The sequence below is a fragment of the Myotis nattereri genome, assembly GCF_964212035.1.
Source record: "Myotis nattereri genome assembly, chromosome: 13".
Classification (NCBI taxonomy): domain Eukaryota; kingdom Metazoa; phylum Chordata; class Mammalia; order Chiroptera; family Vespertilionidae; genus Myotis; species Myotis nattereri.
This window is the reverse complement of record NC_138088.1, coordinates 26,095,642-26,121,877: the sequence shown is the minus strand read 5'-3', so window position 1 is coordinate 26,121,877 and position 26,236 is coordinate 26,095,642. Positions and strand designations below refer to the sequence as shown.

General features: G+C 39.5%; 1 protein-coding gene across 3 annotated transcripts in view; it reads left to right on the top strand.

Moving 5' to 3' along the window:
• The window catches only part of CABCOCO1 (ciliary associated calcium binding coiled-coil 1), a 110,685-nt gene that overhangs the window by 50,306 nt on the left and 34,143 nt on the right, over positions 1–26,236 (top strand). Inside the window, exon 6 of one of the 3 annotated variants that reach the window (XM_081104893.1) lies at positions 22,024–22,374. The exons of the other annotated variants lie outside the window; for them this stretch is intronic. Coding sequence (XP_080961019.1) covers positions 22,024–22,038 — 15 coding nt within the window. The 3' untranslated portion in view covers positions 22,039–22,374. Of the gene's footprint in view, positions 1–22,023; positions 22,375–26,236 lie in introns of those variants that run through there. 3 annotated transcript variants of the gene reach the window in all.

Here is a 26,236-nt window from a genome sequence, read left to right as displayed (position 1 = left end):
TTCATGAGTTATATAAATCACCAAAATGTCCAGGGTGATCACAATAAGACTTAAAAAACAAGGACTCTAGCTACAGGGGTTTACTCTATTATTTAAGATGCTATCTGGCTAATAGATGGCGAGAAGTAGGGGGAAGAATGGAGTCTAAGAAAAATCAATATGTCTCTAGTCTGTGATTACATACTCAGCAGAATCCATTAATAATCCAAGTTTCTGGTTTAAAGAAAATGTCCAGACACGTCTAAAATAGACTAAATAAGGTTCAGCAACCCACATTTGAAAAGGGACACATTCAAATCAACGTGTTCAGAGGAAGAGAACCTGGATTTTTCAGGACTAGAGGCCTCCGATGAAAAAATTCAAAGAAGATTTAATAGCTGTCTGCAAATCTAAAGGTCTGGCAAAATAAAAAAGATTTGTCTTATCTGTAGAACTCCCAGGTGGCAGACCAAATACCAGTGGCTGGCTCTTCTGGGGGAGAATTTTGACTAGTATGTGCAGCACTATCTAAATAATGAATGTATCCAGAAATGGAAAGGATAAGATGTGCCCTCCTCACTTTTTCACTACCAACACTTAGCACAGGTCCTGGCAAACGGAAGGCACTTAATACATTCTATTGAATGAATTGAGAGGTAATAAGCTATATCTTCATTGACTATATTCCAAATTTAATTATAGGATTTTTGTTGAAAGATACTTTGTAAAGTTGTTTAAACATTGGATAGGAGATTGAGCCAGGTCTTCTATAAGTACCTGACCATCTATCCAGATGCTTCTAGGATTTCCTAGGACAATTCCAATTTAAACTATTTTGTCCTATTCTTCCCATAAGTATACTTCCAAATGTTCTTTTTGGTAGGAAAGTCCACAATTTATGATGAGCCTGTCTTACTCTGGGTAGCATAACTAATAGAATGACAAAAGAGATTCTGTCCAACAAGCTGGAAATCATGTTGGTCTGCTACAGTAGCTATTGTTGTTTATAACTAGGAAGTCATAAATGCTAGCTCTGTCTTGGTGAATGCAGACTTAAGTGTTAATAAATTTATGTACTCAAATATGTCAAGCGAGACTGTAGGGTGACATATTTTTATTGATTCTTTAAAATAATTTTGGTCATAGTTTTATAATATTGGGCCATATACCAGTGTTTCCATAGTATTCAAATTTGATTACTAGGCCAATCTTAAGGCTTGGTGAGTGTTTGACAGATGGCTGAGAATATGCAAGTGTGCATTGTGCAGAAAAGCATGCAAGTGAAGAGTCAATCAAGAGAGAATAGACATGCTTAGAAACAGGTCATCTTATTGCGATTCTGACTGGAATTGAGCAACTTCCTATGCAAATTAGGCTGCATCAGCACCATTGACACTATAGGAGTGAAGGGGTGAGGGGGAGTTTTCTGTGCAAACTAGCTCTGTACCTGATCAAGGAAATAAGATAAGGGTAGATGAGGTAGATTGTTTTTGTGTTTTGTTTTTAAGTTGCTTATTTCTTCTGTTTGCTTAAAGTACTAATGACCATAGCAAGTGTGGCAAGTTTAACTGATGCATATGGAGTTTCATAGCTCCCAGAGCATGGCTTTGGACTAACAAGAATTTAGATGGGAGCAGCAACCTACTTAACCTTATTTTGGGATTTGCATGCCTGATGGTACACACAGGATCATATACATCTGCCAGTGCTTGTGGGGAGATACTGTCCATTATTCAGAGAATATTTTTCTGCCCTACATATTTAATGTGTAGAAACTTAAAGATTAAATATTTTAGATGGGAAAAATTATACATATAACTAACAAATGAATGCAGATATTTTTACTCCATTTAAGCAGTGAAAATCTGACTTGAATTATTTTTTGTCAATAAAATGCAAGCTATATTAAATAAATATCACATAGTGAAATGCAAAATCTGGAGCAACTCGTGTTTCCCTCTATGAAGCCATTCTTGACTTCCTTAGACCATGCTAATTCTTCCTTCTGTAAACCACTCTTGAGACTTGACACTTAAGGCGGTATGCCTTGCAGTGTCAGTTTGTATGTCCTCTGACTATAGCTGGGTTGCCTTGAAGTTGGCTGCTGCCTCTTGAAACACACACATTCAGACATACACACATATACACACAAACACAGTTGATTCCTATGAGTTAGAATCAACTGTGACTCTTTATATCTTTAGATATTACACATAAGGCAGCACAAAGAGATCTGTATATTTCCATGGCCCTTCATGGTTCCTCTGTCGTTTCTAAAAATATGCTCACAAATTTAATACTTCTCAAGAGATGTATTCCTCTCTCCTTGAATGTTAGCCAGGCTTAGTTACCAGCTTCTAGAGACTAGAATGTGGTGGAAATGATGGTGTCACCTCCAAGATTAGGCTGTGAAAAAACTGTGGCTTCCAACTTGTGGTTACCTTGTGGCTTGCACTCTTTTGCTCTCTCTCTCTCTCTCTCTCTCTAATCGTTTGCACTGGGTAAAGCCAGCTGCTATGTGGTGAGGACATGCAAGAAGCTTCTGGAGAGGCCCACGGGGCAAGGCCCTGAAGCCTGCCTACAGCCACATGAGTGAGCTGGGCAGATCTTCCCCAAGGTGAGCCTGACATCACTGCAGACAGAGCAGCAGCTTGACTGCAACCTGTGAGAGAACCTGGGAGCCACTCCCAGGTTCCTGACTAGCAGAATGGTGAGATACTAAATGCTTATTGTTTGTAGCTGCTGAATTTGGGGAAATTTGTTACACAACAACAGATAACTAATACACTTCCTGTTCACAACAGGAGCTGAAATCTCTCTCTTTTACTCCATATTTCAGTCACCCTCCAAATGTTCACTTCTTTTGTCTTTCATTTTTGCCTCCCCTGTGTCAGGCTGCTTCTGTACCATGCACTCTGGCCTGCTCTTCACTCCCAAAGAAGCCTCCTGTAATTCTAGTAAAAAATCAAATTATCCACATGCATAGCTCATCTCCTAACTAGATTGCTCATAAGAGGTGCCTAATAAATATCTGTTCATTGTGTAACCAAATTTCAATTTCTTTTGAGTTGTGCAAACAAAAATCATTCATTTGAAAACAATATGTTTTTTATCAACTCAGACTAGAATTATAAAGAGAAGTGTTTAAGTGTTTGAAGCTGTTTTTTATAAGCAAGGTTTACTACTGATGACTATCAATCAAGTTCACCTGGGGCCTGAGCTAGGCAGATGTTGGACTCAGTGCATTCTTCGGCTTCAGGAACAGGAATGGGTATGCATTTGAGTCCCAGAGGGGAAATGATGCTACACAGTTAATGTTCAACAAGCTTTGCCCTAAGGAACAATTGCAAGTTCAAGGTCACTGTCTTGTAAATGCAGATCTAGTTCTAGGTGTTGTCTGTAATTTTCAGGTTGGTGTATATTGCCACCTTTAATAATCAAGATAATTATAAAACAAATGTGGTATATGTACCATGCTCTGAGAACTTAATGTTAGTTAGTTTATAAATATTACTTTTACTGCCTGTAGGTGACATTGGTAGAAAAACAAACATAGTTACTAATAATGGTAAATAGTCTAGTGAGAGAAATGGACATTAATAAACCCACAGAAAAATAGTTATAAGCAAAAATTGTAGAGAAAAAATACAGGTAACTGTAGAGAGATGTATTAGAGAGCATTCACAAATCTGGGGATTAGTGGATCACAAATACTCCTTTGAGCTTGTTATGGAGATCTGGAGACTATAGAAGTCACCTAGGCACAAGTGTAAGGGAAAGGGAAGTTAAATTAGTTCAGCATCTACTATATGCCAACTGTCAAAGCACTTTAAGTATCAATACGTATCATCTTTGCAACCATAGAGGTAGGCACCACATTAACCACATTTTAAAGACATGAAACCTGAGGCCTATTGTCCACATGCTTAATTAACTACTGTCCCAAATTTCCTCTGCAAAGGCTTTGAATTCATCCCTGGAGGCACCAAAGAAAGTCTTGGATGAAAGAGACTGTTCCAGCGGTCGCCATCCGGTGGTCGCAAACTACTGGTGGTCCATGAGGTCCGAAAGGTTGGCGACCGCTGGTTTAAGGAAAACTTTAGACCACTTGTAAGTGAAGTAGCATGTCATGATATTGTTTACCCACAAAAGCTTCAACAACTACAAAACAAAGGAGGACATGGTTTAACTTTATTACTCCCCAAACATGCTCTCTGAAAAGTAAAGGGTCATATGAATAATATTATAACTAAGTACTTTTAAATTACTTATCACTTTTACAAGTTTTTCAAATTCTTTATGCTTTCTACCCAAGAACCCCAGATATCCTTTTTTGTATAATAAATACTGCTACCCAGATATGTATGCTTCTTCTTATATAGTTTATGAAAATGGACACTCTACTGTATATTAAATTACAGCCAAAATTGAGAAAAAGAAGAGGGAAAGTGCTTTATTATTCTTTGTTAAATAATGAATGTTTTGAAGTAAAGTGGTCATTAATTACAAATGAGCATAAATGTGATATAAATGTAAATTTTTTAAGACTTGAAATGTTTCTTAAGATAAACTCTGGCTAAAGTTCTGAATATTTAATCGCTCCATTTACACAAAATGTTTGCAGTCACCTATTCAACATAGTTATCTAGGTAAAAAAAATTATACTTGAATATACCTATTTTCTAAATACATTTTTTAATTATTTAAGCTTTTATTACTTTTTATTACTTTGTATATTTTTATTAATAGTGTTACATAGATTTTAAATACCATAAACAACCCTACATTAAATATTTAGCCTATTGCATGGATGTATTTTTTTAATTTATTTTCCAGTTATAGTTGACATACAATATTATATAAGTTTCAGGTGTACAACATAGTTTTTAGATATTTATATATGCCTTAGATCACTCTAAGTCTAATACCCATCTGGCACCATACAGAGTTATCACAGTGTTATTGATTATACTCCCTATGCTATACTTTATGTTGGTTGTCTTCTGTTTGCCTGTTCAGAACCACTTTCTACCTTTTATAGCCTACTCTGTGCTCAGAAGGCCAAAGTTTATGGAAATCACCAATAGGCTCTTTTACCCTCTGACATCTAGCTGGGCCAGTTGACAACATGGATGAGAAAAGAGTGCAGCTGAGGTGTCCTTACTTCCTACTCCCTCCCAGTTGGGTCACTGCATTTTGGGCGTATCCTCTACAGAAGGTTAGTTCCTGTCCTGTCTGTATAGCTCTTCCCTCTTTATTCTGGAAACTGCTCCCTCACCTTCCCATTAGGCCCAGGGATGAGAACATATAAGATGCCAAACCATCCTTGTTACTTTCCCCTAAATGGGCTATATATTTGTAAATAGCCTTTTATTAAGTCCTCATCAGTTACCCACCATCGGTCTGCAGTTTTTCACATAGAACCCTGATTATGTAGTATTTGATAACAGAAGTGGCCTCAGGAAACTCACCCTCAAAATAGGATTCTGAACTGGGTTGTCCAAATTTGTGAGTGATATTCAGACAACTTATTGGCCAGGAGAGGAGCGAAATGGGGCATGGTTGAGTTGACTTTAACAGTACCAGACAAAAGAGGATGAAACAAGTAATGAGATCATAGAGATTGAGCAGGAGGAATGGACTCATGTAGGGCATTCACTCAGAATTCAGGACTTGAAAGTGTGGCTTGAGTCCCCCAGAGACACTTTATTAGTCCGCTAGGCTGGATAACTGAAGGCTGGACTCAGTGGTGGCCTCCCCTCAGTCAGGAGGATGTGCCAGAGCTTCCCTGCCATATGAGAGATTAAATAATGTGCAACCTGTTTACACTTACTAACCATTGCCCCTGGCATGTGGGGAACCATGTGTGGGATATAGATTACATTTGCCATTCCTATGACATGTTTGTACGTTCTTAAAAACTAAGTGAATTTTTAATAGTATTAGTGAGAAAAGAGTGCTGAATGAAATCCTTTTTAAAAATTTCCAGTAAAATCTACACTGGACACAACACTTCAATAAGTATTCTCTGAATAGCTGATACAACTACTTCAGGTTTAGCACAAAGTGAAAACAGAAGCTAATGCAAGAGCTTGGTTCAAAGGTAAGCCCTCGCCACTTCTAGTTGGGTTGTCATTGACAGTTCTTTCCATCTTTATGAAGCTCAATCTCTATGAAGCTCTTCATCTATAAAATAAGAGGAATCATATCTGCCTCCCATAGTTTAAGGATAAGCAAGATAGAAGAGAGCAAGTCAGCTAACAAACTAATTTAGTTTCCCTTCTTCCGGGCTCAGCATCTTGGGCATTCCTCTTTCACAGCACTTCGAACCTAGTACCACCCACTGTGCTAGGAACCTTTGAGTTCAGGGTCCATGTCTGTCAGTACTTACCTCATTTTGCATCCCCAGTGCTCAACATAAAGACAGACACATACCAGGTACCAACTGTGTGAGTAATTGAGTGAATGAGTAAATGTTTTATTTTGATAATGAAATGGAATTGGTCAGTTTATGATTTGCCTTCCTTTCCATTCATTCCTCTACCCGTGTTTAAATTCCATCTCCATCTGCTGCCTTTATAATTATAGATGAATTACTTAACCCTACTGAGCTGTGGACTCCTTGTTTTTAAAATTGAGATAACACTTCCTATCCTTATAGAAATGCTGTAAGAAGTAAACTAGGTAACAGTTAAAATATCTGGAAAATAGAGAGTACTCCATAAATGTTGTTTCCCTTTCTTTTGTCCCCTTTGTATCTCAAGTTCCTGGCACATTATAGGCACTGAAATAATGTCTGTGATGGATCACACATGGAGTTCTAATTGTGAAAGTTTATATTCCATTAATTCCTTTAAAAAAAAAAACACTTCTAAATATCAGATTACTGCCCATGGGATTGCAAAAATTTTTAGCCTTTTATGGTTAAAATGCTCTAAGAATTTGGAAGAGGCCCCACTTCTGAAACTTATTTCAATAAATCCAAAATGAATAGATGTGGAAAATATTTAACATTCAACAGTTAATTTTGAGTAGAAGACAGTTAATTTTATTTCTCTTATTTCTACAAATCATAAGAAGAAACAGTTTGGATAGGTTACTCAAAAGAGGCACCCCAAATCATTTCAAATGGGATATGTCAACTCAAGTGTTGCCCAAAGATTATTCTTAACAAATGTACATATTGTTTGACTTTACTTGGAATAAACAAAAAGCTTAAAATTAGATTAGTGCTTAGACATAGACCCATTAAGTTAAAATAAGGCCAGGCATTTGGAATTAAGTTAGTTTAAGATAGTCACCTTTGATTAAAACATGGCTAAAATATTTGGACTTTTATTAGCTATATGCTGTAAGCATAAAAACTCAGTTAAATTTTCACAGTAAATGCATAGTACATTTACACAAATACACAAAATCAGTGCCTTTACACAGATTCAGTTTGCATACTAAAAGGGACTTCAACAACCACTAAAAACAAAGACAAGAAGAAGATTTTTTTATAAAAAGTTATTTAAATCACCATTGGCCTGACTTGCCTTCTTCTCTACAAATAGAAAAAAATCTATAATAATAAAAGCGTAATATGCGAATTAGACCAGACAGCCAAATGACCTTCCAGGCGTTATTCCAATGTCCTTCTGGGCAGAGCTGCGGCAGCGGGGGCCAAGGTAGAGGCGGTTAGGGGCGATTGGGCAGGCAGGCAAGCAGTTAGGGGTGGACAGGCAGGCAGGTGAGCAGTTAGGGGCATCAGAAAGGCATGCAGAGTGGTTAGGGGTGATCAGGCAGCAGGCAGGCAGGCAGATGGTTAGGGGTGATCAGGCAGGCAGGCAGAGTGGTTAGGAGCCTGCGGTCCCGGATTGCGAGAGGTTGCAGGCCGGGCTGATGGACCTCCCTCCCACCCCCCCTTCTGTGCACGAATTTCGTTTATCAGGCCTCTAGTGTATACATAACTGACAAAACTGAATGCTATTTCTCTCATTTTTCTTAGGGCTTCAGCACTGCATCACAATCTAAAATGCAACTAATTTAAACTGATTTAGAGAAAGAAGCTTTACTTAGGGTCTTATTTGAGTTGAGTGGCTTTTCAAAAAACATATTTTTCAGATTAAAGGAAATGTTTGTGGTAACATAAGCTCCACCAGCTATTTCAAAAGTATAAATGAATTAAAGGGTGAAGGACATGAATTAAAGCATGAGTGACTTCATAAAATAAGCATTTCACATAATTGGGAAGTTTAAATTTTTATATACAAAATGAAGACAATGATTTAAGATTGTAATGCATTTATTTGCCAAAAAACAAGAACAACTTACCTAATTACTATTTTAAATAAATATTTTGGTGAGCTTTTTTGTGTATATGGTCCATGGAAACCTTTTGTTCTATTGACAGATTTTAGTTCCTAACACAGCATTGCGACTGGAGGCTAGAAATGCTGAACTCATGTGTGCACTTGCGTTTGTGTAAACATAGATATAGAGAAAGAGATAATGATAGAGAATTCATTATAATAGTTTCTTTAACCCCTAGAGTGCCGGGGAGCGTGATTGCGCTCCTCCTGTTTTTCTCCAAAAGTGCTGGGAATGCTATCAAAGCTTCAAAATGATGTCCAGTTCTAAGTCTGCTTTTATTAGTGATGATGATATTGCTAAATATTTCAATGTAGTAAAGGTTTCCTTAAGTTTTTGAATATGTAACTTCATTTACTTGTGATTCATAATTTTTTTCCTAAACTGCTGTAAAATCAGCAAAAATGCCATGGCAATTTTAGCATAGTTCTGAGGATATTGGTTGGCACTCAAAGGGTTAAGGAGGTCTTGAGTTAACTAAAGAACCCTAAATTTCGGTTGAACACAGTTTGGATCCTAAAAGCAGTTGTGATACTATTGATAGTCCCTGAATATACAGTGAACTCTAATATATTATCACTAGAGGCCTGGTGCACAAAATTCGTGCATGGGGGGGTGGGGGGGTCCCTCAGCCCAGCCTGCCCCTCTCACAGTCCGGGAGCCCTCAGTGGATGTCCTACTGACGGCCACAGTCTGGCAGCAGAGGCTCGGAGCAGGCGTCCTGTGTGTGTGTGTGTGTGTGTGTGTGTGTGTGTGTGTGTGTGTATGTGTATGTGTCTGCTGGGGGCCTGCCACCAGCCACACCGTGGAGGCTTGGAGCAGGCGCCCCTCTGTGTTGATCTCTCAGGCTCCTGGCCTCCACTGCGTGTTTTTCTCTCCCTTGAGCTGTGGCCAGGGTCGGGTGCTGCCTGCAGGCTGCGCTTTCCTGCTCATGGATCACCGGATCACTTCAGAGACTGGGGGCAGGCCCTGCTGGGTGCTGCCTGTGGGAACTTTTCTGCTCTGGGATCGCCATGACAATCCCAGGAGCAGGCCCACCTTGGGGCTGGCCGCCCTCTGCAGTTTCCTGCTCTGGGATGCCATGGTGATCCCAGGAGCAGGCCCACCTGGGGGCTCGCTACCCTCCCACTTGCCTGCTCTGGGATCGCTATGGCATCTCAGGAGCAGGCCCACCTGGGGGCCGCCCTCCGCACTTGCCTGCTCTGGGATTGACATGATCCCAGCAGCAGGCGCACCTGGGGGCGCCGGCCCTCCACACTTGCCTGCTCTGGGATCACCATGGCTATCCCAGGAGCAGGCCCACCTGGGGGCCACCCGCCTTCTGCACTTGCCTGCTCTGGGATCGCAGTGGGGTCCCAGCTGGCAGCAGGGCTTAGGCAGCACACGGGGGTCCTGGCTGGGGCGGGGCTTAGGTGACGTGATCACACCGCCTAAGCCCGGCCGTCCAGGGCCACACCCAGCCCCGGTGGCGTCTGGTACTGGCCAGCCCTGCCTGCAGTATGCAAATTAGCCACCATCTTGGATGGCGGTTGATTTGCATATGGTGCTGATTAGCCAATGGGAAGTGTAGCAGAGGTGCACTTAATTACCCTTTTTGTCTTTTATTAGATAGGATTGTTCAAAACAGTGGAAACATGTTTTGGGGGGGTCATTAAAAAATAAAGCACAAAATTTACAAATAGTTATGTATCTTTCCAATGTGAAAAATACTTCATTCAAAGAAACAAGCATTCTGCACATCTGTTTCCAGCTCTGATGGAGTATCTTATAACAGCCCATGCTTTAATCAAGAGCAAATAGAAAAGTGAATACATTTTTTAAAATCCATTTGAAGGCTTTGGAGATTTTCCAAGGAACTAAGGACTTAAGGGCCATGGTCTCAGAGAGAAGTGAGCCAATATTTTTAAAGTAAGCCCAATATTTGTGCGCTGCTTTTCCCCTAGGGACTTTTGTTTTAGGACGTACAAGGCAAAAAGTTAAGGAACAGTGAAGGCTGCCCCTAAGAAGCAGAGAAGCCAGTCAAACTTTTGGCAGTTTCATAAAACTAGGAAAACAAAATTTGAGTATGGAAAAGCCAAGGCTGCTAGGATTAAGTGATAAAGATCCCAGGAAGAAGGTGGGTGTATAGAAGTAAGCCTGACACTCTATGACAGCTTTCTACTATAGGCATGGGCTGATTCTTAAGACATCACTAAAATGTCTACAAATATTGGAAGGAAAATAAGGGAATTAAGGGAATATTATTGTCATGAACTGTGGAGGGTCTGAGATTTTACATACTTTACAATTTAGCTTTCACGTTTTATGGATACTGGCAAAAGATCCCAGACTCTGGAGCCAGAGATCAAGTTAGAGAAGTTAAATTTTTAAAATGCCAAATTTCACTCAAAGAAAGGGTAAGCAAGGAAATTAAAAAGCTAAGAGCAGAAATTAATAAAATAGAAACTATACAACCAAAAGAGAAAACTACAAGCCTACTTGGTGATTCTTTAGAAAGAATGAAATGTCAGTAATAAATTGGGGCATCTCAAAAGTTCACACAAACATTAAAAAATAAGATGATATAAGGAACATTATGTCTAAATTTTATACTAGATAAAATGATAAAATTTGGAAAATTATAATAGTCCTATGTCAAAGAAATGGAATATAACTAAAATACTTTCCACAAGGAAATTTCCAAGGCCATATATCTTCATATTTAAGAAAGAAATAAAACTAATCTTATATAAGGTTTTCCAGTTTAGAAAAATAGCAACATCACCTTAATACCTAAACTTGATAAGGACATTACAAAAAAGGAAAATTCTTGCTGTATTGCCCTTATGAAGATACATGTAAAAATTCTAAGCAAGATATTAACAAATCAAACCGAATGGTATATGAAAAGATAGAACACCATGAGCAAGTTAAGTTTATTTCAGGTATGCAATGTTTGTTTAATATTTCAGGATCAATCAGTATCATTAGAAACAGAACAATCATTTCATAAAATTTAATACCCAATCATCATAAAATCTGTTAGCAAACATGGAAAAAACTTAATGGTTATAATGATCATAATTAATAGTCAAATATTGAAACCTTTCCCCCTGAGTATGGGAATAAGGATGATGCTGTCACTACTTTTATTCAGAATACACTGGCAATCTTGGCCAGTGCAGTATGGCAGGGGGAAAATGGGAGTACAGATATGGGATAGTGAGATTTAAAAACTCATTTTCACATTTGATCTGATTGTATATTTAGAGTGCAAAAGAATTTACTGAAAAATTATTCCACCACATAAAACAATATTGTAAACCAATGGAAAAATGACCAATAAAAAAAGAGAATTCTATATATTAGCAAGAAACAATCTATATATATACATATATATAAAGAGGTAATATGCAAATTTGTCCAGGAGGCCTTAACAGTCACGACTGGCGCAGCAGACACACACAGGGCTGGTGACCTCCTCCCACCAGCCACAGTGTGGCTTGGAGCATGCCCCCATCCCAGCATACACACACAGGGGGGCCTCTGCACGTGAGCTGCAGAAGAAACACCTTTTCTGGCTGCTCATTGGCTAAGCTCCCTGTATGCCACTGGTAATATTCTTGGTAATTTGGGTAATAAGAATCCAAGAAGGTGATCTAGGGTTTTTCCACCTCACTCCTGAAGGAAAAAACGAAGGTCTGCTGCTGGAGGAGCTAAGAAATGTCATATCCTGCCCTAGCTGGTTTTGCTCAGTGGATAGAGCCTCAGCCTGCCAACCGCAGGATCTGGGTTCGATTCTGATCAAGGACATGTACCTAGGTTGCAGGCTTCTCCCTGGCTGGGGCCCAGATCAGGGCTCATGTAGGAAGCAAACAATCGAAGTGTCCCTCTCACATTGACGTTTCCCTCTTCCACACTCTCTAAAAATCAATGGAAAAATATCCTCAGGTGAGGGTAAAAAAAAAGAAAGAAATGTCACATTCTATGAAAGAGACATCTTGAAAATGCCTAAAGAAAGTTGTCATTTTTTTCATGTTGAAGGGACTGAAGTCCATGTTGATGAAAACACCTTGGCGGCTGTGGCGGCCAGCAGTGGCAGCAGCAGTGGGGTGATGGAGGTGGCGCCTTCCCCTGATCAGCCCGGTCACCTCCTGCAGAGGGAGGCCAGACTGCGGCTTAGGCCTGCTCCCCATGCCTAAGCTGTCAGTAGGACAAGCCCTGAAGGCTCCCAGACTGTAAGAGGGGGCAGGCTGGACTGAGGGACACCCCCACACCAGTGCACAAATTTCGTGCACTGGGCCTCTAGTTAGGAAATAAAATTTAATAAAATGACAACATTTACAACTGCATCAAAAAGCGTATCCAACTGGCCTTGGCCCATGTGGCTCAGTTGGTTGGAACATCTTCCTGTATACTGTAAGGTGACAGTTTTGATTCCTAGTCAGGGCACATACTGAAGTTGTGGGTTCAGTCCCCAATTGGGACATGTGCAGGAGGCAACTGATTGATGTTTCTCTCACATCAGTGTTTCTCTCCTCTCTCTCCCTTTCTCTCTCTAAAAGTCAATCAATTCATAAAAAAGCATACCTAACTAGAAATGTGTAAAGCATATATGCTATTGAATGAAAGTAAAGAACATCTAAACAATGGAGGAATACATAGTGGATATGGATTGGAGGAATCAATATAATAAAAATGTCAATTCTCTTCAAACTGATATACAGATTCAACATAATCTCATTAAAAACCCCAACAGGTTTTGTGCATGTAACTGACAAGCTGATTCTGTAATGTCTAAAGAATTGCAAAAGGCAAAAAAAAAAAAAAAAAAGAGCTAAAACAATCTTGAAGAAGAGAATTGAAGGATTTATACTAACCTGTTTCAATATTTATAAATGAATAGTAACTAAAGCAATGTGTTGAGCTTAATGGTGGACAAGTAGACCACCGGAAGAGAATAAGAGTGCAGAATGAGACCTACACTTACACGGTCATTTAGTTTATGACTAAAGTGTCAATATAGTGCAGAGGAGGAAACATGGCCTTTTCAATAAGTGATGCTGATTGAGTGTATATTTCACAAGGAAAATAATGAATCTGGACTCTTAGCTCACAATGTTAACGAAGATCAATTCCAAATGCACTGTAGATCTAAATGTAAAGGGTAAAACTTTTTAAGTTATAGAAGAAACCAGAAAAATATCATCATGGCCATAAATAGGTCACAAAAAAATACTAACCATAAAAGAAAATGCTGACAAACTGTCATACATTAATATTGAGAACTTTTTTTCAACAAAAGACACAATTAGGGCAAAATTTCAGGCAGGTTGGGGAAAAATATTTTTCATAAAATGTATGTGACAAAGATATATTCACAATAGATAAAGAATTACAAATCCATAAGATATGAGACAGATAAACCAATAGGAAAAAAATAGGCAAAAAACTGAACATACACTTCACAGAAGAAGATACCAAATAAAAAGGCATGTCCAACTTTATTAGTCACCAAGAAAATACAAAGCACTGGAAGCCGACCTCTCTCTACCTGGGCTCTACGTGTAATCTCTCCATGTGGTTAGCTGCGCTGATTACACTGCTGGGGTCCACAAGGAGGGTGAAAGCAGAAGCTCCCAGTCCCCTTAGAGCAGAGGTTCTCAACCTTCCTAATGCCGCGACCCTTTAATACAGTTCCTCATGTTGTGGTGACCCCCAACCATAAAATTATTTTCATTGCTACTTCATAACTGTAATTTTGCTACTGTTATGAATCGTAATGTAAATATCTGATATGCAGGATGTATTTTAATTGTTACAAATTGAACATAATTAAAGCATAGTGGTTAATCACAAAAACAATATGTAATTATATATATGTTTTCCGATGGTCTTAGGTGACCCCCGTGAAAGGGTCATTCGACCCCCAAAGTGGTCACGACCCACAGGTTGAGAACTGCTGCCTTAGAGGCTAGGCTCAGAATTGGCAGTGTCAGTTGACCACACCCAGGGTGCATTGATGAAAGCAGTCACAGAACTAGCTAGCCTGCAAGCAGAGGGGAAATAAAGGACACCGCTCAATGTGGAGAATGACAGATTTGCAGCCTTCCCTAATCTATCACATCTTCCCACCTCCCTCCAATGGATGCTTGTCCAAAACTAGCTCTATCATCAAAGTTCATTTCAAACCCTCTCTCTTTTATGAATTATTAACCCCCTAAACTGAAAATAGCTCTTCCATTACCCTGTGAACTCTCGTTTTATCCGTACCTTTCTTGAGGCACTTTTAACTTTCAATCTTGAATTATTTATGTCTCTTCTCCTCTACATTTTAAATAACATTATTTCTAGTTGCTGAAATAAGATAGTCATATTGTAGAAAATTAGCAGGATCTATTTTTGAATATTATGTGCCTCCCCACACTGCTTTACACATGTGAGATCATTAATAAACATTTATTGAGAAAGGTAGGAATAAAATCCAAACTCTCCTATAGGCAAATACTAGGTACTTCTGAGGGCATTTAGCTTGCTGCTTTCTTATCCTTAACCATATTTTTAGATGCCAATAAGCAACATAATAATAAATAATGTTTTTGTATATTTTACCAAGCTTGTATTGGGGGGTGGGGAATGTTATAATCCTATCTAATAAAAGAGAAACATGGTAATTAGAGTACGACCGCTACCCTTCCCATTGGCTAATCAGGGCGATATGCAAATAAACTGCCAGCCAAGATGGCAGCCAGCAGCCAGGCAGCTTGAAACTAACATGAGGCTTGCTTGCTTCAGTGACGGAGGAAACCAATGTTCCCCGCCTGCCTTGCCGGCCTCTGAGCCTGCAGTTTGAAACATTGTAACAAATATAGAAGCTAAACAAAACCCCAGAAATCTGCTTTCAGCGAGCTGGATCTCAGAGCTGGAGTTATACATTGTTTCGATTATAGAACCCAAACAAACCAGATACCTGCTTTCATCAGCGGAGGCCTCAGAGCTGGAGCCAGAGCAAAAGCTGGCCCAGAATTAAAAAAAAAAAGAAAAAAAGGAGCAGTTGGGAGCTTCAGTCACCCGCCAGCCTGAAAACAGCCCTCAGCCCCTCACCCAGACTGGCCAGGCACCCCAGTGGGGACCCCCCCTGAAGGGTGGGTGACCAGCTGCAAACAGCCATCATCCCCTCACCCAGGCTGGCCAGGCACCCCAGTGGGGACCCCCACCCTGATCCAGGATACCCTTCAGGGAAAACCAGCCAGCCCCCACCCATGCACCAGGCCTCTATCCTATATAGTAAAAGGGTAATATGCCTCCCAGCACCGGGATCAGCAGAGCCGCGAGGCCTCCCAGCACTGGGATCAGCGTGACAGGGGGCAGCACCCAAACCCCCTGATCGCCCTGTGGCTCTGTGTGTGACAGGGGGCGGGGCCACAACCTCCCTATCGGCCCTGCTCTGTTCGTGACAGGGGAAGGCGCCCCAACCCCCTGATCAGCCCTGCTCTGTGCCTGATGGGGGGAGCTCCCCAACCCCCTGATCACCCTGCGGCTCTGTGTGTGACAGGGTGCGGCACCCCAACCCCCTGATCGGCCCTGCTCTGTGGGTGATAGAGGGTAGTGCCCCAACCCCCTGATCCGCCCTGCTCTGTGGGTGACAGAGGGCGGTGCCCCAACTCTCCTATCGGCCCTACTCTATGAGTGACAGGGGGGAGCTCCTCAACCCACTGATGGGCCCTGCTCTGTGCGTGACAGGGAGGAGCTCCCCAACCCCCTGATCGACCCTGCTCTGTGCGTGACAGGGGGAGCTCCCCAACCCCCCCTGATGGGCCCTGCTTTGTGCGTGACAGGGGGGAGCTCCCCAACCCACTGATCGACCCTGCTCTGTGCGTGACAGGGTAAGGAGCCCCAATCCCCCTGATGGGCCCTGCTCTGTGCGTGACAGGGGGCAGCGCCCCAACCCCCTGATTAGCCCTGCTCTCTGCGTGACGGGGTGGCGCTGCAACCTCCCCATCGACCCTGCCTTGAGTGTGACAGCGGGCGGTGCTCCAACCCCCCAATCGGCCCTACCCTGAGCGTGACTGAGGGTGGCATCGCAACCTCCCAATCTGCCCTGCTCTGTGCATGACAGGGGGCCGTGCCCCAACTCCCCAATCAGCCCTGCTCTGAGCCCGACCAGGGGCTGCACCTAGGGATTGGGCCTGTCCTCTGCCACCCGGGAGCATGCCTAAGCCAGCAGGGCATTATCTGCCGAGGGGTCCCAGACTGCAAGAGGGCACAGGCCAGGCTGAGGGACCCCCCTTCCCCCCTGAGTGCACAAATTTTTGTGCACTGGGCCTCTAGTAAAAGAAATAAAAGAAAATAACACAATGGCTAACACTTACTGAGCTCTTAACTAAGTGTCAGGCACAGCTCTGAGAACTTCATCCTCCTAACAGCCTGACAAGGTTTTGAAGAAAAGGAAGAAATAACCAAAAAATGAGAAACAAAGACAAACTCTAAGAACATATTCAGGAAATGACTTTGGGGAGTCTTTCCTCTGAATTAAAAGCTACAATTCCCATGTTTATATGAATTCTTATTTTTTAAAACAAAATCATCGATGTCCTTATTGGGACATCAAAGGCTTCAAATTACCTTAGTGTTATTTTTAATGTAAAATTAAATCTTTTAAGCACTTAAACAGGAAAAGCAAAGCCTAACAATAACTTAGTGTGTTTTTTTAATTGGGCTCTACCTCGAGGTAAAAATTCAGTTATAGAGAAAATTAAACAGATTTCTGATATTTTTGTTTAACAACCAAAAACTATTATGTGCTCAGCACTGTGCTTTATGACTGTTGAAAATAAGAATGATCTGGCCCTGGCCAGGCGGTTCAGTTGGTTGGAGCATCTCCCTGTACACTGGAAGGTTGTGAGTTCGATTTCCGGTACAGACGTAGGTTATTGGTTGCATCCCCAGTTGGGGCACCTACAGGAGGCAACTGATTAATGTTTCTCTCTCACATTGATGTTTCTCTCTCACATTGATGTTTCTCTCTCTCTCCCCCCCCCCTTCCTTTCTCTCTAAAATCAATGAAGAAAGACACCCTTCAGTCCTGGCTGGTGTTCTTAGTGTTTAGAGCATTGGCCCACAAACCAAAGGGTCTCGGGTTCGATTACCAGACAAGGCATGTAATTGTGTTGCAGGTTTGATCCCCGCCCTTATCGTGGTGCCTGCAGGAGGCACCCAATCAATGTATCTCTCTCACATCCATGTTTTCTCTCCTCCCTCTCTCCCTTCCTCCTCAAGGGAGGATTTACAAAACATCCTCGGGTGAAGATTTTTTTAAAGAAGTGTATCATATGGTACCTGACATTAGAGAATATGCAATCTATTTGAAAAGGTAAAATTTAAATATTTAGGGAATTAACAGACAAGCTTTAGTTTAAAAATAAGATAAAAGATCAGGAAAGGGAAGCATCATTGTGGAATTTGACAGCAAAATAAAACTTTGCTTAGGAGTTGGGAATGGAAGTGCCCTACAAAGAAGGGCAGAATGTAGAAAAGTTAGCAAAGACCATTTCAGACTTGAGAGGGTGGAAATTATTAACAGTATGAACAAGGTCATGAAGACAAGAATGGTTGTTACATTTTAACCAGAAAACAGGGAAGAGACTGCTCACTTTGAGCAGAGCTGTGTATTGGAGAATATTGGAAAATGTAACTTAATGGGTAAAAGACTAGGTTATGACAGGCTTTAAATGGATGCTGGTCAGCGTGGTTCAGGCTTGGTGTGCAGTAAACAAACTGAAGCCGTTTACACACTTGCCTGTAGGAGCACTTAATGGACTAAAGGGACCTGGACGGAGTTTTAACAGGAAAATTCTTCCTGAAGCACAGTTGGAATGAAATCTTCCTACTTGTTTGGCATAAATGCAGCATGATTTTCCATAAGAGATTATTATTTTTGACATGAAGCAAAGGTCAGTGTTTGGGTGTGTATTTGAACACGATGATGTGTGTAGGTGTTTTAATTTCCAAAGTCAGGGTCAGGTTCGGGCTATAGCAAAACTGTTCAGTTCAATTGAAGAAGTAGTCAATTCACTGGAAAACACGCAATCAACCACGTTTAAATTAAAATAGTTATAAATTATTTATGAAAAGCAGTCCCAGTTTGTTTAAAGAAAGCTAGAAAAATAAGCATGTTTTTCCATAGAGATTATTATTTAAACATGAAGCAAAGTTCAAACTTTCGGCGTGTAGTGTGTGTGGTATGTGTGGGGTGTGTGCGTGGGGGTGCATGTTTTAATCTCTAAAGTGGGTGGTCAAAAGACAGGTTAGTGCTATGAGTGAAGCCAGCCAATCAGGTTGGTTATTTTAGTTCACAAATAGACAATTTACTGGAAAAAGTTTAAAAAACTAAGTTAAAAAATAAATATTTACTAATTCATTGGGGAAAGCCACTGTAAGTTTATCTAATGAAAAGTATTAATACAGGTATTAATCTAACAGCTTGTCAAATTTATTTTAGAAATAAATTTTATTAATCTCATGGGATACATTTCTCAGAAAAAAATGTTAATTTTTATCAAATGCCTGTATCTTCCAGGTGCTTAGAAATTGATTTCCAATTAATAATAAAAAGTCCAGCATAATTGCCAAATGGAAAACTTTCATCAATTACTTTTCACAAATATGCTTTAAAAACACTTTGTTAATTGTACAGAAAGTCATTTGGTTAAATATATTACTTATTGGATACAGTTACTAATGGAGTAAAATAATACCAATATATAATTTGCTTCTAAATGCCTAGAGTTTCAGGAAGTATTAAGAAAGCCTTGTCTTTCTGTATCTTAAACCAAACATGTAGTCTGATCAGTGCTTTCCCAGGTCTCAGTAAAACAAATTATGAATAGTAAGTAAGTGGAACAACAAAGCAATGTTTCTCTCTCTAAAATCAATAATTTTTTTTTAAAAAAAGAAAAGGGCACCCAGCCAGTGTTGCTCAGTGGTTGAACATCGACCCATGAACCAGGAGGGCACGGCTTGATTACAGGTCAGGGCACATGTCTGGGTTTCAGGCTCCATCCCTTGTAGGGAGCATGGAGGAGGCAGCCTGTCAATGATTCTCTCTCATCATTGATGTTTATATCTTTTTCCTCCCCTCCCTCCCTCTCTCTGAAATCAGTGAAAACATATTTTTTTAAAAGGAAAAGGGCAAAATCATATTTCACTCATATGTGGAATATAAAACAAAACATTTGGTGATTACCAGAGGGAAGGGGTGTGGGGAAAAGCAAAATGGGTAAAGGGAGTCAAATAAATGGTGACAGATGGAAACTAGACTTTTGATGTATACAGATATCGAATTATAATGTTGTAAACCCGAAACTTATATAATGTTACAATGTTACCTCAATTAAAAATATGTAATATGATACTTAACAATATGAAAGTATGCATTTCCCCAAACTATGAAATATTACAAACATTCCCATTAACATTTTATGACTTACCTTAAACAATATAATTAGAAAATATATTGGAATAAAAACTCCATTCACAAAAGTAAGAAAAGTTTTAGAAATGTATGAAAAAGTCAAAATAATATGCAAAACTCAAATAAACAAACTGTAACCTTTACTGAAGAACATAAAAAAAGAGCTTGGACAAGAGGCATAGTTTCTCCTTTGATAGAAATACTCAATATTGTGAAATTTTAAGCTCTTAAGCCATTAAAATCCTATTAAAATTTGTGGCTAACATACTTTCAATATGGGGTATATAGACTAATGAGAGAATAAAACAAATTATTCTTCGACTTGAACAATAAAAATATGATATAATGAAGAGCAACATATCCTACTAAATATAATGTTATAGGATCTGGAAAGGATCAATATATCAATATGTCACAATAAAAAGTTTAGCAACAGCTGTGAGCTTATATAGGACCTTAATATATGCTATCAATGACATTCAAATCAATGATGGGAAATGGAAAAACGTTCATTATCAGCTCACTCATTGTATCCAAGAAAATGTCAGAAAAATATATAAATTTAAAAAATGAAACCATACTAAAACTAAATGAAAAGATGAGTGAATTCATTTCTAATTTGTTTATAATTTTGCATGGGCAAAAGATTGATAATTGTAAAACATCAAAATTACATTTTTAATAGAAAGAGGAACCAAAAACAAGTTTGAAAAAATTTTTAAACAGAAATATTATTTGTAATACATGGTAAACAAAGAGTTAATAACATCCCTAGCATTTCACAGGTGAATACAAAAAAATAAAACAGCTCAACAATAAATAAATAACATTTCATAACAGAATAAACAATATGGCCAAAAATATGTGGAAAAGATATTAGGCTCACTAGTAAAGAAATACAAATATGATAATTTGATACCAGTCTCTATATTAGGTTGGCAGTCCTGTGTTCGCCTATGTGTGAGAATCTCTCCTGCACTGTTTGTGGAAATTTAAATTGATATTCTTCTAGAGTGTAGTTTGTTAAAATGTATCAAAATTTTAGAAAGGTATACTTTTGACCTGGCAATTCTAACTTTAAGGCTTTATTTCAAGAAAATAATTAAACACGTGCAGAGATATATCAGCGAGGATTTTCATCCTAGTGTTATTTTTTACAATCATGAAAGTTGGAAAGTAGTGTTCTTCCATGAGGTTGGTTAAGCACATCCGTCCAATTTAAGACTACGTACCTATTATAAATGATGAGCTCATTAACTTTTACAAAAGATTTAAAAGGGAATAAATATGTACATATTTAATATTAAATATAGTAATATATGTAAATATCTGATTACATAGAAAAATATCTGGGAAAATGTTTAAATGCTAATGGTTTATAGAATTTGGATGATTTTTCATTTTTTCTTTTATATTTTTGTTGTTTTATTGATTGCTTGACCTCTTTTATTATGATTCTGATTGTTTTTATGATTAAAAAGCAATAAAATCCTTTTCATTGGTGGGGAAATACTATGATAGAGGATATGTTACTCATTCATAATAGTTAGAAAATACTATTTTTTATGGAATCATATATGATTACCCAGAATTGGATGACTTACTTTGAACTTCGGCATCATTTATGACACTTGTGTAAATTAAAATAATGCAAGACAAGGTGTGATTTTTAAGTTATTACCTTTTATTAAATTATAAACTTCTTGAATTTAGGACTATTTCTTATAGATCTTAACATAGGGAAGTACTCAGTAAACATTTATTGAGTTAAACCAATTGAACTGAAACTGTTTCAGAAAATACAATTTTTATACCTATCCTAATAAAACAGGAATTTTCAAAGATTCAAAATTATCTTAGTGTTAAAAACCAAATTCTGTACACTGTATAAAACAAAGCAGAAAGATGAATTTATTACAAGGTTTCATCCTGCAGACCAGAAAACTCAAGGCTAAAGGAACAGTGAGTTCCGAGTTGCTCACATCACAGACTAAGGAATTTGTCTGGGATAAATAAAGATATTATTTGGCTTTTTCAGCTGATTGGTTACCTAGTGGCCTCTTTCTTATTTGGATCAAGGTAGCGGAGTCATGGGAACAAGGAAGTCCAGAGATGGCTTGATGTTTGGGAATTGGCTGTTGTCCTCTTGGTTTCTGAGAAAAGCTATAAATTCCTGGAATGTTAGGTTAAGTATCCTTTATGAACCTGCACTAACCATCTCCATTCTGTCCTTGTCATAGGTGACTCCATTTTAGTTTGGTTCTCCACGATTTACAAAGGAAAAGACTATAAATTGGCTAATGAATAAATCTGAAAGTAATTTTTACAATAATAAGATGTCTCACTGGTGTTCTGTGAATATTGAAAAAAGGCTTAAACTGTTCCAAGCTAATTAAAATGCTGAAAGAATATTGGAGTTCAAAGAATGTACAATCAAACCCTTTACACACAGTATTTCTCTCAAATAGAAAAATAATAACTAGAAATGTCTGTTTTCATCCATAACTGTCTTCAAATAGCATAAGCTCTGTGTTTTATAAAATTATTTTTATTGTATCTAGAATAAAAGAAAAACAGAAATGCTTTCTTGATAATTGTGTCATCTGTTTCTTTTCTGTATTTTCTGTAGTGTGTATGTCTGATGATCCAGAACATTTTCTAATTTTGTCAATGATCAGCATGACTCAATAGAAATAAACCAAAATAATTTTGAACATCTAACTGGTAATACTTTTAAATATTCCTTGAGCTGGAACAATTAGATGTTTGAATTAGTTACTCTGAATGCTAATGTATGAATACTTTTCTCCTGTTCCACATTCATCTCTCTATATATAAACTATTTAAATCACAGTATAATTATGGAATATGTAAGTAGAAGGAAAGCAAAGTGTTTTATCAATGCCTGTAAGCATCACTTACATTAGCATCTGTTTCAGAATTGGTTTAAATTTTATTTCTAGAGTTTTATTTTGTACTCTAATTTGGGCAATATTTCCTTGTCTCCGCATTTTGGCAGTCTCCCTGTGTTTGTGTCTATGTATTGGGTAGAGCTGCTATGCCTCTCAGGCTCGGTAGTGTGGCCTAATGTAGTAGGTGTCTTGTAGGGTCCAGTGGCATCTTGTAGGGTCCAGTGGCACAGCCTCGCTGATCACAGTGGGTACTCGAGGTGTGCCCCCCATATAGCTGTACACTCTCCTGTTGCAGTTGAGCCTTGATTGCTGTTGCAACGTCAATGGGTGGGATTTACTTAGGCCAATCGGTTGCAAGGACTGGCTGTTAACACTGAGCACCAATCATTGACCACTGCGGAGGATCAGTGATGTCGGGGCCCACCACACAGAGCAGGACTCATTTCAGGAGGGCTCCGGTGCCCTTGAGTGTGTCACTGTGGAGATGGCTTGGTGGTAGTGCTTCGACATGGTCTGAAGCTCTCCACTGGGTGTACTGGCTCTGGGGCCTCCTGGGAGGTGCAGGCCAAGGTCAGCCACTACCTGTGTTCTGCCCAGGGCCAGCCTGCATAAGCTACAAAGCAATCTGAGGATGGCTACTTCTTGTGCTGGGTTTGGAGGTGCCCAGGTGAGACCAAGCTGTGAACCAAAGCCAGCTGCTGTTAGTGCTGGGCCTGAGGCCACTTAGTGAGAGGTGTGGGGCTTGCTGAGGCCAGATGACATTTGACTGAGAGATTTTAGGAAACTCTGAAGCAGGAAAATCTGAGACAGGCATTTGTATGGAAACAACTTGGGTAGGCCTGAAAATTGGGTGGGGCGGAGCCTCCTGGTATCACCAGGGTGGAGCAAACATTGTGAGCCAGATTTATAAAGACTCAGATATGGTCTGCTGGCGCTGTGGGCTCATCAAAGGAACCGTGGCCTCTGCCAGCACTTATGTCTGGGAGAAATCTGCCTCTCCAGCTCTTGCCCTGATGCCAAGTAATCCAGTTCCTCCCGTATGTCTCTGGTGCCTGTCAAGCTGCCCCTCACTCTGGAGTTCAGAGGGAGGGAGTCTGAGTAAGTCCATGTGTGGTCCCTTTTAGAGGAATTGCCTGGGACTCCAGCAGCCTCAGCCTCTCTCAGCCTCAATCCTGGCTGGTTTTTACAGCCAGAAGTTATGGGGACTTCTCTTCCTGACACTGGAACCCTGGGCTAGGGGGCCTGGTATGAGGCTGGGACCCCTCATTCCTCAGGGGAGACCTGCACTGCTGATATATCCCTCCCAATTTTGATCTGCCGTACGTGGGTGTGGAACCAGCCCATTCCACATCTCTGACCCTCCTACCAGTTTCAAAGTGGCTTCTTCTTTTTAAAAATATTTTTATTGATTTCAGAGAGGAGGGGAGAGGGAGAAAGAGATACAAACATCAATAATGAGAGAGAATTGTTCATTGGCTGCCTCCTGCACGCCCCCTACTGGGGATCAAGCCCGCAACCCAGGCATGTGCCCTAACCAGGAATCAAAACCTGACCTCCTGGTTCATAGGTCGAAGCTCAAACACTGAGCCACGCCGGTCAGGTGTGGCTTCTTTAATTCAGTACTTGTAAGACTTCCATTCAGCTTGATTTCAGGCTGTTCTGAATGATGGTTGTTTGTAGTTCAGTTCGAATTTTGATGTGGTTGTGGGAGGAAGCAAGTACTGTGTTTACCTTCACCACCATCTTGGCCAGAGGTCCAAGATACAGGTATTTTACCTTTCTATCTAATTTGTTTACATTCTTTTAACTCTGTAAGTCGTCTTTTGTGCGTTTTTTCCCCTATTTTTATTGTTGATTAATTTTCTTTTAAATACACAAAGTTAGTTTTTACTCATGCTTATATTCATGGTCTTTAACACTTGGCATATCAATTCTTAGACATTTGGCAATAAAAACATCTTTCTTGAAATATGGAAGTATGAGTCAGAGCTGCCAGTATTGCAATTGGCCTGTCAGTATTTACAAGGCAGCACCAAATGTTACCAGGTGATTGCAGATTTCTGACCAAAAACATATCAATAGGGAGCTAACCTCATAAGTAAATTCATTAGCTATCCCCTTTTCATTTAAAAAGAAAGAATAATCTATAATATTTCTATGCATTTTTTATCTTACTTCCAAGGTGAAAAAATAGATTGAACCCTTGAGATTACTAGGGGAAGGGAATGTAAAAATTTAGTTTGTTTTAGTTGCTTATAAAGCTAACCTGATTGTTTCAATTAATATTGAATAGACTCCAAAAGATGACTTCAGAATTGGGGTTTACAAAAATTTTGACCTAGCTAAGTTTCTGCCACATACCCAGCTGGGGGCTGGAGAGGTACAGTGTATCTGTCCAGGGCCCAGCTTTCAGTCAACACAACTAGGGCAATATAGGGGATTGACATGTCTGAGCCAAGATTTTTAAGCCATTCCTCCTCCTTCCTTTCTTAATCTACTTCCCATTCCCCTTCTTGGGGCCTGGCTGGGGGCAATGGGGAGGAGACAGGCAGCAGGGTAGCATATGACTAGGGTTTAACTTTATTGGTACAGCTTTGAAAATCGGAGTTGGGGAACTGAGCAAATAAGTAAATATATCAGAGACAATGGGCTTTGTCACTATAGGAGGGGAGTTCCATATTTGGTAAGGGGGAAGACTACAATCAAACCACATGATGTTGGAGATATCAGTGTGAACTAATAATGGGTTTTAAGATGGATAGGTAATCATAATCATAAAAATATATAATGTAATTTTTTTCTAATTTTACCTGCTGAGATGGCCCAGAGCAACAATACCTTGGTGATAAGCACACTAAGCTTAAACGCTCAGCTCTGGGTTCTAAATACCCTTGTCCAATAGGAGAAACCAGGGCCCCATAGGAGATGACTGACTCTGGGTTTGGGGAGGGAAAAAATTAGATAGGTGTGGACTATGTTATTGAGCTAGAAAGTAAAGAAGTACACAAAGAGTGATGGGATCTTACCCAAAGGACACAGGATCAGCTTGAAGGGTCTCCCACTAACTAATTTGAACATCAAAATAAATTATGATAGTAATAGGCTATGTAACAATTTGAGTAAAATACATATCCGTGAAGCATTACTGTTATAGATACATGAATCTAAAGAATAGGTAGGTGGGAGGAAAAAAAACAACACATCAGTAGAAAAACTCTAATAAATCAAAAAAGTAATGAAATTAGAATATTACCATTTGATAAGTATTACAATAATAACTTATTTAGGTTTGAATGATTAGAGTCTAAAACTGAAGGTGTAAGTTTGATAAGGAATTGAATATTTACATAGCCTCAATATATCTTCTCATAGAAATTGCTATTTTTTATTAAACATACTGGATAATTAACTTCACAGCAGAGAAACTTGATCGATATAATTCTATTCATGTAATAAACATTAATATAAGAAATGATGCAAATTAACATTGGTACCTCCTGCTGTGCGGCAGCGAGAAGAATATGCCATCACTTCTGTGGTG